Here is a 12,788-nt window from a genome sequence, read left to right on the forward strand (position 1 = left end):
CTATAAACACTTACCCAGGTGAATTTAACACCCTTTTAAAAATACATATCAACAACAGGGCTGCTACTTTTATTTTATATATCACTGATTGTTTGTTGAGAATGTGTGTGTGTGTTTGTCTGAAGAGAGATAGCTCCTGTGACTGTGAACATTGTATGTACAGTAAAAATGTATATGAAGTGCGGTATGTGTTGGTTGAGTGTTCATTAGTTTGTTGGTTAGGTTATTGTTAGACTTTAGTTTGTTTGGGAACCCCAGCCATAAGTCACGCACCTCCTCATTCTCCAGGCGTTGCTGTGCATCAGTGATGAACTTGATGTACTGACTAGTCAGAGTCATCAGCTCACTGTAGCGGGTCCTCAGTGTTACATACTGGTGTGAAAATTAGAATATTGTCAGCAAGAAAATCTTCTTTATGTTGTCCTGTAATGTATTCAATATTGTGTGAGTAGCTCAGTAAAATAGGGATTTGAAGATTCACACCTCCTGAATGATGTTATCAGATGTAGAATCTAGTTTGGTTTTCTTCAAAGGGGAAGCCAGGGGCTCCACTTGTGCTCTGTAGGCAACCAACTGGAGTTCAGAGTCCTATTGGGAGAGAAGGAAATATGCAGTATAGTAATTATGCAAATTAATAGACATTCTGCAATGCCTAAGAGACGAGCATTCACACGACTGATGTAGCATTGATTCCAGAAAGAAGATACTAGAATCTTCTGATGTATTTTAATCCATCCTTTTCCTGCTCGTAGTGGCCATACTTTGACTGTTGTAATATTCTGTTATGTAATAACTATAAATATTCTCTGCAAATCACTTATTCATTGTCATTGCAGCTTGCTAAAAGGAATCAAACACGATTGTTAATGTTATTTTTATTTACACTAGTTGTATTGCAGTCGAGTGGTCTATGCTCACCTTGATTATGTGGATATATGCTTTGGCGTATTTCTGGCACTCATCAACTTTGCTTTTGTTTTTCTCAATCTCTTCCAGTAATTTCTGTTTTGGGATAAGCAAGATAAAAGTCAATGCATTGCGTATTTACTGGTAACGTCAAAATGTGTCTCTGACCTTCTCCAGTGCCAGTTGCTCTTTCAGAGTCTTGCAGTCAGTGATGGGCACAGTCTGGATCCTTTCTTGTCTTTGCTTGGCGTCTGCTATCCAAGTGATGAGCCAATCGTAACTCTCCCGGTAATAACCCAGCTGGCGGCCGAGCTGCTCTAGCTCTCTCTGGCGAAGGTCAATCTGCGCGAACATGGCCTTCCAGCGGTCCTGAATGCTGGAATGGAGCTGGTGGTAGTGGTCCAGCTCCGCATCCCGCTCACTGTGCACGTGACTCATCTTGTCACTCACAGCAGTGGCTTTCTTGAGTTCTTCTTCAAGGGAATCAAACGCGGACTGTTCCGCCTCGGCCTCTGTTCTCATTTTCTGCACAATTGGAGCAAGAATAGAGAATGAGGACGAAATCAGGGATCACAAAATAAAAGTTTTATAAATATTACGCTAAACTAGCTAAGCCTTACTTCATTGTTTTTACTACTATTACATTATGGAGGCACCAGCTATATTGCTTTTTACCTCCGCCAGGAGGTTATGTAACCCTTGTCGTTGATTTGTCTGTCAGTTAGAAAAATAAATCAAAAGGTTATGGGCGGATTTCTTATTAAACCTTTAGATAATGTCAGAAATAATAAAAGGAACACGTCTTTACATTTTGGGCCTAATTAAGACAATTTCTACTATGTTACCTTACGTTTATGTTACAAGCTTCAACTTATGTGTGTGTATAGAGACACAGACAGTGGATAAATGACAAGACGCTTCACTCTAATTACTTCATTCCACTACTATCTATCTATTTATTGATCCCTTGAAAAAAGTTATGTGCACATTTTCATTAAACATTCAGGAAACTTGATTACATTTTTGGCCTGATCACTGCCCGGATTGAGGACTTTTTTACTATTGAGGTAGGGCTTGGCGGAATACTACTCTCTCTCAATTTATTTTCCATACAATGTCCTTTTACTAAACACACCTTATGAATCTCATTTGCACGATAATATGGCATTTGTGACTTTACATGCTTTCCTCATTTACAGTTCTCCTCTGCTGTCTGTGTTGGCCGAGCAACTGCATTAATTAAAGGAAAACAGTCACTGTGGATTTCAAATTTGTAGATTACAATGATTCTCATGAACTATTATTATAAAACCTAGGTTTTATAATAACAGATAATAAGAATAATAATAGTTAATAAGAATCAATGTAAACTAGTAAACACTGCACGTCATCTTAATAACAATTAGTGATTCCCAGAGCCCCAAAAATGTCTGCGGGCTATAGAGCGTTTTCTATTCGGGCTCCAGTACTCTGGAATGCCCTACCGGTAACAGTTAGAGATGCATTTAAGCATTTAAGTCCCATCTTAAAACTAATTTGTATACTCTAGCCTTTAAATAGACCCCCCTTTTAGACCAGTTGATCTGCCGTCTCTTTTCTGCTCTGCCCCCCTCTCCTGCGTGGAGAGGTTATTAGGTGACCACAGATGAAGCGCTAGCTGTTCAAAGTCAGGACCCGGGGTGGACCACTCATCTGTTCATCAGTTGGGGACGTCTCTGCGCTGCTGACTTGTCTCCACTCAAGATGATCCCCTGCTGGCCCCACTATGGACTGGACTCTCACACTATTAACTAGCTCCACTCGACGTCCATCGCACTGGTCTCAAAGTTTCTCATTGTATCCCATTGGGTTGAGTTTTTTGTTGCCCTGATGTGTGATCTGAGCCGAGGATGTCGTTGTGGCTTGTGCAGCCCTTTGAGACACTTGTGATTTAGGGCTATATAAATAAACTTTGGTTGATTGATTGATTGAACAATAACTATTAATAACAAAAAGTAATTGAACTGCTAATTACTGTATATACCGTTGCTGCTCCTTTCCCTTTTTAATGTTCACTGGAGGGATAGAAATTGGATTTGAATTACACACTTTACATAGATCCTAGCAGCAGAGTGCTTTTCAAGTTGATTTAATAAGTCAGGAAATAAGAAGTCAAAAAAGTGGTAAACAAAGAACATGGCACCCAAACCTGTCTTCTCCTCTGTCCTCACTCACAGGTGTGTGTATTCTCCTTGAGACCTCCTCAACCCAACAGACACACCCACACAGTTCCCCTTATTCCGTCTCCAACATGTACTCTATTATCTTTAATTAGACGTCTTTTCATACACAGATTACCTTAAGCTCTGCACGGTATGTCTCCACTGCCTGGGCGTCACCCGGCACAGTGTGGACTTCACGCAGGCAATCCTCATACTGCTTAAGGACCCCCTCTGCACCCTGAGTGTTCCGGATGACCATTTCCAGAGTCTTCAGCCTGGTGTGAGAGACAATAAATCAGTTGAGCGCACACTACAAGAACTGAGGCATTCCTCCTCATCCTCTGTAGACACGGGCAACGGGGGTCTTACTTCTCCAGATAAACGGAGGAGAGCGTGTGCGTGTGATCCATCTTCTGCACGGTGAGGTCAAGCTCAGAACGCAGCACAGGAGAAGAAGCAAAATTCTGAGAGGATTTTAAGATCTCCTGTGCTCTCGCTGACATCTTCTGAAGGTCCATCTTGAGGCCATCAACCTCGACTTGTACTTTCTGTAAAATAGATATATTGTATTAGTGAATAGACGTATACAAGTATATGCACTAAAGCAGTGGTTCTCAAACTTTGGTCACCAAGTACCACCTCAGAAAACACTTAAAACCTTAACAAGAACCACCATAATGACCAACATTGAAATACAGTAGCGTAGTGGGCCTAAGTATTCATTACAAACAAGGCAGAGGTTTTACTTAACAAGTACCGTAAATGTCGGACTATAAGTTTCTGCTTTTTTCCTACGCTTTAAACCCCGCTGTTTATAAAACGGTGCGGCTAATTTATGCATTTTTCTTCGCTATTTTGTTCAACAAATAGTTTTCACTAAACACAAGCAGATGCATTGAAAAGGTGTGTTATTGTTTTTGCTATGGTGCCATCTTTCAGGTGAGTTCGCTCACTGCAGGTGCTTCAGGGTGAATGTCTAATCCATTATTATTATTATTATAAAGGTCGATCGCGGAGGGTGTGTCAGTTGATCGAAAGGCACAAAAAAAAAAAAAAGATCTAAAAATGACCGATCATCAATCTTCACTATGACGCCACTTTCGTCACTTAATAGAGATTTACGGCACCAGAGCATCTTGTGAAATGACGCTGGCTGCTGCGAGCTCAGCATGAAGGGAAAAGAAAATGAACGGCATTAAAAGGCCTTAGTGGCCACATGCGTGGACAGCACCTATTAGCTCTTATTTCCAAAATTGTGTACACTACTGAATTGGGGTCTTATGCCGACATATGGACACTTATACTGCTATCTGGTGGTGTCAGAAGAGTATAACATACAATGGAATTTGGAAAAAAAAGTGCAAAAATAAAAAATAGCATGTCACTACACATGAAGTACACGTTTGTGTACTTATGGACTAAGTACATCATATAAAAAGATGATTTTTAGTTGTTAGTCTAATTAGGGTCCAATAAGCACAAATAGCAAAGAGAAATAAAAAAAGCATGTAAACAAACAGCTTGGGCCTTAAGAGGTTAATGCAATAAACACTTTTTATTTCAACACTCTCTCTCATGTCAAACACCTGCTGTCATAAGTCTAAAAAAAAGTTCCTGTCTTAACAATAAAAGTGCTGCTCTATTCTGCCTGCGCTAACAAAATAAGTGTCTCAGAAAGCTAGTGCATACAAGCTAACAAGCTATGGAGTTTGCCTCCCATGTATTTCTTGTAAAGTGTATAAAAACGAGTATAGACGCGGGACAAATAAGAAGCTAAAAACCAAACAGTTTTATGTGACATTTTCTAGCATATTTATGAGTGTCTGTGTTTGTATTATTAACTTACAACTGCATTCTTTTTGTATTGTTTCAGTTTCACAAATTCGTCAGTAAATTCGCCAAAACATCACCGTGGAGTTATTGAATCTGTTTAGCTGATTGGAGAGTGAGCTTCCGCAGCCAGTGGATCCATGATGATGACTTCTGTTTTGTTTGATCTGCTGTTTTACTGCTGCGTGAAAGGCACCGTTTGGAAACATATAAGGTAAGTAAATAAATATTTACAAAATATTTCTGAGTAAAAAACTATTTTCACAACGTATATATCTGCGACTTAGTCCGTTGCTGATAATATATTGAAAACGTTTTTTGGAAAAAATTCTAAAATTGAATATACCAGTGCGCTCTACAGTCCGGAAAGTACGGTAAATCATTATCAGACAGTATCGCAAAGACATTATTTTTTACCACAATTGGTCTACTTGGGTTATCAATATTGATGATTTGATAGTTTGGAGATGCTTCATTTTTAGCAGATAAATACCTGCTGTTATGCACACAAGAATACTATAAAACTACCATATTATTATCTACATGATACATGAAGTGAGTATTACCTTCTGGCCAACTGTCTTCTGAACACATTCTTTCAGAGGTTCCTTTTCCATGGGTTTGCGGATGCGAGCCACAGTCTGGGCCTCATAGTCTTCAATTCGCAGACGCAGGTCTTTGAGCTCAGTGATGTAGTTCTTACACAGAGATTCATTTTGTTGACCTAGGATACAGAGTTTTTACAAATGGGAGAATACATTACACTGTCATTTATTCAGTCGTAATAGTTGATTGACAATAAGGACAGACTTTTATAAATTTTGCAGTACAGTCAGCACAATAGCCCATGCATTATATACTGTACATAGCTGATACATCACTCGGCCACACCATTAGCAGTGTTTCCCATATATTAATGTGTCGTAAATGTACTTGTACTCTCTCGATGAGCCAACTCCTTCAAGACTGTTGGAAAACCATTTCAGGTGACTACCTCTTGAAGGTCATCGAGAGAATGCCAAGAGCGAGCAAAGCAGTAATCAGAGCAAAGGGTGGCTATTTTGAAGAAACTAGAATATAAAACATGTTTTCAGTTATTTCACCTCTTTTGGTTAAGTACATAACTCCACGTGTGTTCATTCATAGTTTTGATGCCTTCAGTGACAATCTACAATGTTAATAGTCATGAAAATAAAGAAAATGCATTGAATGAGAAGGTGTGTCCAAACTTTTGGCCTGTACTGTATGTACATATATATATATATATATACATATATACCTATATATATATATATATATATATATATATATATATATATATATATATATATATATATATATATATATATATATATATATATATATATATATATATATACATATATATATATATATATATATATATATACATACATATATATATATATATATATATATATATATATATATATATATATATATATATATACATATATATATATATACATATATATATATACACATGTATATATATATATATATATATATATATATATATATATATATATATATATATATATATATATATATATATATATATATATATATTTTTTTTTATATATATATATATATATATATATATATATATATATATATATATATATATATATATATATATATATACACATATATATATTTCTTAAGATTTTGCAATACAGTAAGTAACATTTCACCTTCCAGGTGATATATGTGCTTCTTCCATCTCCTGCAATCATGTTCCACAAAACTTCGACTACGTTATTTGTTTTGAAATTAAGGGGTTTGACATTTTTGCAACAGGCTTCCACAGTTAGTCAGCACGCACACACAGTGGCGTGCGTGAGGCAGGAGCAGGAGACTTATTGAGGAGTACAAAGTATTCGTTTCTACAGAGTTTAGTGAATACTTTTGTAAGCCAGTAAGCAGAAACACACATGCTGTTGTATGCCAATTTTGTTCCGTTAACATCTCACTTGATAAGCGTTTGTACAAGTTTGCTCCGCTAATTTTCGTTAGCCTGTCAAGTTTACTGTAACTTCATTGTGGAGACTATCAATTAAATCCTTAAGTTGTTTTTCTCATTGCTAATTTAAAAGACTGTTTAAATATTTGGTAAACTAACTTCCTACATTCAGGGAGGGCAGAGTAATACATGTCAATAAACCAGGCTTGTGTTACATTGTAGTTGTAAAAAAGCCAGCAACAATTGAAAAATAGAGCATAATATTATAATGTAAGAAAAACATTTTTGTTAACACCAGTGACTAATAGCAACATTTTTTTGAAAATATATGTATGCATTTTAGCCTTTTTAAAGAAAACCAATGCTTCATCGCCATTTATGCAAATTATATGATGATGTCATATTGACACTGCCCTGGCCACCCCCCCAACCACACACCTCGCCACACCAATCTGTGGGAAAGACGGATTAGGTACAACTGTACACTCATCATAATCTATTGAGATACCAATTTTAAATAACAAAAATGTGTTATTATATTTGATACAAGACTTGAAGTATATTCCATTAGATTATGTTGCTTTACAAAGCATATTCAATACACACTATTAATCGACCGGTAAGTTACTAAGTAGTTTGTGCATACTTTCTAGCGAAAAAAAAAACACCATGCAGTCATCACCTATATCTACTTAAAAATAACAATCTCACTCCTGCTCTAATGGTCGGAAGCGTGTGCACATATTAGCTCGACTTTACATTCACTCACCTCGGATCCCAACAACTTTTCGTCCTGAAATATCAATTAACAAAATAACATATACAGTCTGATGTATGTTTGTCACCATATCACTCCTGCCTTTAAAATATGTCCTGTTCGTCCAGGATTGATATTTGAGAGATTTTACCTTCCTCCAAGGAGCGAAGTAGGCTGTCAAAGTGCTGGGTGGATTTGGTGTAGTCGTCCTCCACTTGCACGCGGTCGTCAGGTCCGAAGAGCTGAGAGTCCTTGCTGTCACGCATGTAGTCTTGGTAGTGGATTTCCAGGTTCCTCATCATTTGTCGATATTCATCTGGTTTCATTGATTTTAACTGGAAAGGATAGATATGATACATGAAAAAACTCACTGACATGAGACAGTTCAACAGTATCTTTAAGAAGACAGTACAACATTGTTTTGACTGACACTATCAGACATTGATTAATTTAAAAAAATCTTCATAATGTAATGTAATCTAATTTTTCTGGTAGTCGTAAATTGATTGATTAATACAGGATATGGAGCTACAATTTAAAAACAAACTTAAATGCATACAAATCTATAAAATACACTTGCACTAAAAATGTTTCATCCTTTATTGTGAGGGGTGTCTGAAACCGATATTGATATTGGTCTGTAATCAACCAAAAACAATGTGTATACTTTATATAAAACAAAATTTATCAGCATGGAAAGGAACAAGCTGTAGAAAATGGATAGATGGATGGATCAGCATATTAGCGTCTGATAGAAGCAATCCATTCCGATGTCCGCTCCAGAAATTCTATCCAGCAGAAACCGAAGCCAGTGTGCAAAGTCCATGTCAAAATTATCTTACTGTACTGGGGCATGTACTTAAATGATTCATCTTCATGTGGTTGTGCTTCATTGCCAGTATGCATGTAAAAAGGGGCTTCAATTGTATTTATAACAATCTTAAAAAGTCTTACATTTGACTTGTTGAAACCTGCAGAGACCCAGACTGCAAAATAAATAATACGAGTAGGTTTAATCTGTGCTGATATTGTATCAGATTGACATTGGTATCTGCCAATACTCAACGTTGCAATTTCCGTATCGCATCGTAAGTATAAATGTTGTATCGGGACACTACTACTTATTGTACATCTTATTTATTTATGCAATAAACCAACAAAACAAGAACAATATGAAGACTTTAACACATTTTTCGGAACATAGGACACACCGGATTATAAGGCGCACAGCAGATGAACGGGTCTTTTCCGGTCTATGTTCATACAAAAGGCGCACCAAATTATAAGGTGCATTAAAGGGTTCATATTATAATTTTTATTGACAACATCGTCTGACTTAAATGGTGGACTCCGCAAAGCACTTTGGGTAAACCTGTACCATATATGGATAATCCACTGATGACAATTGAACAGGCGCAGTCCTGCAGTCGACACGTATCTCATATGAGTGACTGCCATCTACTGGTCACACTTATGATTACAGCATGTACCAAATAAAATTACTTTGAGGTCAATAAGCACAACCAGTATTGATACGTACATTAGGCACACCGGTTTATAAGGCGCACTGTCGATTTTTTAGAAATTTAAAATATTTTAAATTTCGCTTTATAAGCCGAAAAATATGATATTCTTAAACTTGCTCTATCTGTTGGAATTTTGTACATTTGGATTTTTAAAAAAAATTTGCAATAAGGGTTAAATAATTTATAGCAACGGTACCAGCATTTATTTGTCTTGCTTTTGTGCTTCAATATGCTATTTCTCAAAAGAGTTTGTATTCATAAAATAGTTGTCAAATACATTAACATTTAATCACAAAAAGATTAAAAATAAAAAAAAATACACTAGTGTAAAAATAAGTGAGGAGACTCTGACTGGTGTGATTTGTGGCAAATTTAATTTCAAAAGGCGCCCCGAGGGTACTTTAGATAACAAGTTTTTTATGAAATAAATGATGTGCATTCAAATAAAATATGTAAAAAATCTCATGTATGACATTTTGACAGTATGTTTTAATGTGTGTCAAAATAATGGTTCTTTTTTATCGCTAATTTAAATTAGGCAAGAAAGTATTTTATTGTGATTAATCGCAATGAATGAAAACTCGAAAATTTGCCGTATTTTTCGGGCTATAAGTCGCAGTTTTTTTCATAGTTTGGCCGGGCTCCAGTGCGACTTATATATGTTTTTTTCCTTCTTTATTATGCATTTTCGGCAGGTGCGACTTATACTCCGGTGCGACTTATACTCCGAAAAATACGGTAATCTGAATTTAAAAAATAATTTTTTGATGGCACTAATTTTATAAGTTACTTAATTTGTAAAGACTTGATTTATCTGCATGTCTTCTATGTCAATTGTTTGCAAACAATAGCAAAATATATGTGCTACTGTACACAGCAAGTGGACATTTTCTCTAAGTTGTAACAAAATACAAAAAATAAATACAGATCATCTAGCAGGTGTCCAGATACTATCAAGAAATGTATCAAGACATACCGTTGTGATGTTCCAGGTGCGAATCTGCGAAAAGTCCCTCATCAGGTATTGCCAAGAGAGCAGACTCTTCATGTTGATGTACAACATCTGCCACGTGGACACCATCTTCTGGTGACCTGTATCCAGCCTGGCAGTCGGAGAGGCGGGACAAATATTCATTACATTACCACTACAAGATTTAAAAGATTGAAGGAAATCATGAATCTTCTCTGTGAGCATTTGGTTTCTGTTTCTCACCCGGACACACTGTCCATGGCGTCCTTGTTGACGGGTGGTACCAAGAAGCAAATAGAAGGCACAAGTGCCTCCTGTCCGGTGTGACTCAACACCTTCCATTGGAATGGCTGGGAATTGTTGAGGAGCGCGTACTCGTCTCCTTTATGAACGGTAATCTGCGAACGGATCCATCATTTAGCCATGCAGTCCATCTTTGCAGGTTCAAATCTGTCATTTTACATATTGCAAAGCGATCCAACCTCTTGTTGTCTGAAGTCACAGACGGCTTGAATGGGGAGTTTTCCTTTGATGGACGTTGTGGGGTTGCGTGGTTTCAGCTGGATAATGGAGCGAGCTCTCTTGTTGAGGCCGTTCACGTGAGTTTTGAATTCGTTTAGCTGTTCTTTCTCCTCCTGTTGACACAGAAGTTGACCAGATCACAACTATGTGCATAGGAAAAGACCGCACATTCAGATATATGTCAGCCTTCATCGCTCACCACAGCGTCTTGCAGTAGGTCCTCAAGGCGTGTGGCTGTGGTGGAGCGATCGCAACTGTATTTCTTGTTCATGGTCTCTTGCAATTTCTTCAGCTTGTCCTGAGCTTCTTTTACGTCAGCAAAGAACTATGAGATAGAAGACAAAGATTGGTATTGACTATTTTTTGTGTCTTGGTGGCTTGTTACAATTTTCCAATATACACAAAACATCAAAAATGTAATTTAACAGTAATGGAATACAACTAATCTGACCTTTTCAATAATACGCTCTTAAAAAAAGCATACAGAAATATTGTCCTAATGACTGTGACACTTTATCACATTGCTTTGTTGTTATTTTCATGCACATTAACATTTTATTTGAGGTTTGTTAAACAGCGACACTCATATTTATTATTAAAATAATATAAATGCTCACTATCTTTTTAAACTAGCGTTGAAAGTGAATGTAAACACTATAGTATTCTGTATTTACTCAAATAGTCTCTGTCCGTATTTAATCCTGTATTTGTATTCCATTATTTAATAATCTACAAATGTATTTACTATACACTATAATTTTAGTTCCTATAGGGATAATCCTGATCAACGTTTTTTGCCTCAGATCGATCCGATTTTGGGTCCCCATTCAATACTTTGATAATAGATTATAGAACTAAAAAATGTTTGATAACAAGTAACTAAAGTAAACACAATAATACATTTTTATAACGCTTATCTTGTTAAATTTACAATTTGATAGTGCTGTTGGAAATCAGATGATGTATTACATATGTGGTGTTTTTAAGAAAATAACGTGACTAGTGCACAATAACTATATACAGGCAAAAACTATTGACTCCCTTTTAAATCATTAGGGTTTTGCTCTTAAAGCCTTCCTTGCCTGACTTTATAAACAATAAAAAATAAAAAAAAGATTTTGTAATAATAAGAACAAGAAAATGAAAAATAGACATAATCACTGTATATATATGTATGGTTTATATACTAATAGTATACTAAGTATACATAGTTACAACATCTGGATCGATCAACCCTATTTTACATTAAAGATTGAGCGATTGGCTTCTTGTGTGGTCCTGTGTGTGTAGCATGCTTGGCTATTCCTTTCCGTCTCCAGTGATAATAACACATGGAATAAACTTATATTTTACGCCATGGTCGTGAGGATTAGTATCTTAAGAGCGCTTTGCGCTGCGTTTGTTGCAGCTTGCTCTCAAATTCGAGCCGGTGTTCTGGCAAGACACGCACCCTCCTAAAATGAATCAGTTACAGGGAAATCTCAAATTTCCCTTTGAACACATGTTTAAGTGAAACGACTTTATGGGCATGTTGAATCCCTTATTGTGATTTTATTAAGTTTGTTCAAAATAAACAAAATCATCACTATTATAATTAACAATGGGGTTTGAATAATTTTAAGTGTAAATATAATACAGTATCCTATAATGACTTTGATAAATAATAAAACTGCATTTGACTAACAATGCATGTGCCAGCATGCTCAGTCAAATATGCTGTGATGTAACAACATTATCATGCACTTTATCCCCAACAGCATACATAAGCATTCACATACAATTTAAAATACTATGCATTACAACAGACTCAAGAACAGTTTTTTCCCTAAAGCCATAACCACGGTGAACTCTAAATAGGCACTGTTTTTATAGTTTAGCACCTCGCTGTGTGCAATTTTTACTTTCCACCCACAGTCTGAATGCTTCTGTATATATGTACTGTATATAGTATAATATGTAATATGTAAACAACACATTCAGAACATTCGTTCTCAGGACTGGACTGTGCACCTTACCTCCTTTTGCACTATTTATTTTCTTTCCTTCGTATGTTTCTTATGTCGCACTGATACTGGAGTTGCTTTTAATCTCATTG

At 36.3% G+C, this 12,788-nt stretch overlaps 1 protein-coding gene across 1 annotated transcript in view; it reads right to left on the reverse strand.

The window, feature by feature from the left end:
- Nucleotides 1–12,788, reverse strand: part of LOC133659663 (plectin-like) — a 269,882-nt gene that overhangs the window by 69,710 nt on the left and 187,384 nt on the right. Inside the window, exons 20-31 of the mRNA XM_062062246.1 lie at nucleotides 10,893–11,018; nucleotides 10,654–10,806; nucleotides 10,415–10,569; nucleotides 10,178–10,304; nucleotides 7,827–8,010; nucleotides 5,504–5,661; nucleotides 3,477–3,655; nucleotides 3,244–3,382; nucleotides 1,075–1,431; nucleotides 919–1,002; nucleotides 484–588; nucleotides 274–372 (exon numbers count right to left, since the gene is read on the reverse strand). Coding sequence (XP_061918230.1) covers nucleotides 274–372; nucleotides 484–588; nucleotides 919–1,002; nucleotides 1,075–1,431; nucleotides 3,244–3,382; nucleotides 3,477–3,655; nucleotides 5,504–5,661; nucleotides 7,827–8,010; nucleotides 10,178–10,304; nucleotides 10,415–10,569; nucleotides 10,654–10,806; nucleotides 10,893–11,018 — 1,866 coding nt within the window. The remainder of the gene's footprint in view (nucleotides 1–273; nucleotides 373–483; nucleotides 589–918; nucleotides 1,003–1,074; nucleotides 1,432–3,243; nucleotides 3,383–3,476; nucleotides 3,656–5,503; nucleotides 5,662–7,826; nucleotides 8,011–10,177; nucleotides 10,305–10,414; nucleotides 10,570–10,653; nucleotides 10,807–10,892; nucleotides 11,019–12,788) is intronic.

The sequence above is a fragment of the Entelurus aequoreus genome, linkage group LG11 (assembly GCF_033978785.1).
Source record: "Entelurus aequoreus isolate RoL-2023_Sb linkage group LG11, RoL_Eaeq_v1.1, whole genome shotgun sequence".
Taxonomy (NCBI): domain Eukaryota; kingdom Metazoa; phylum Chordata; class Actinopteri; order Syngnathiformes; family Syngnathidae; genus Entelurus; species Entelurus aequoreus.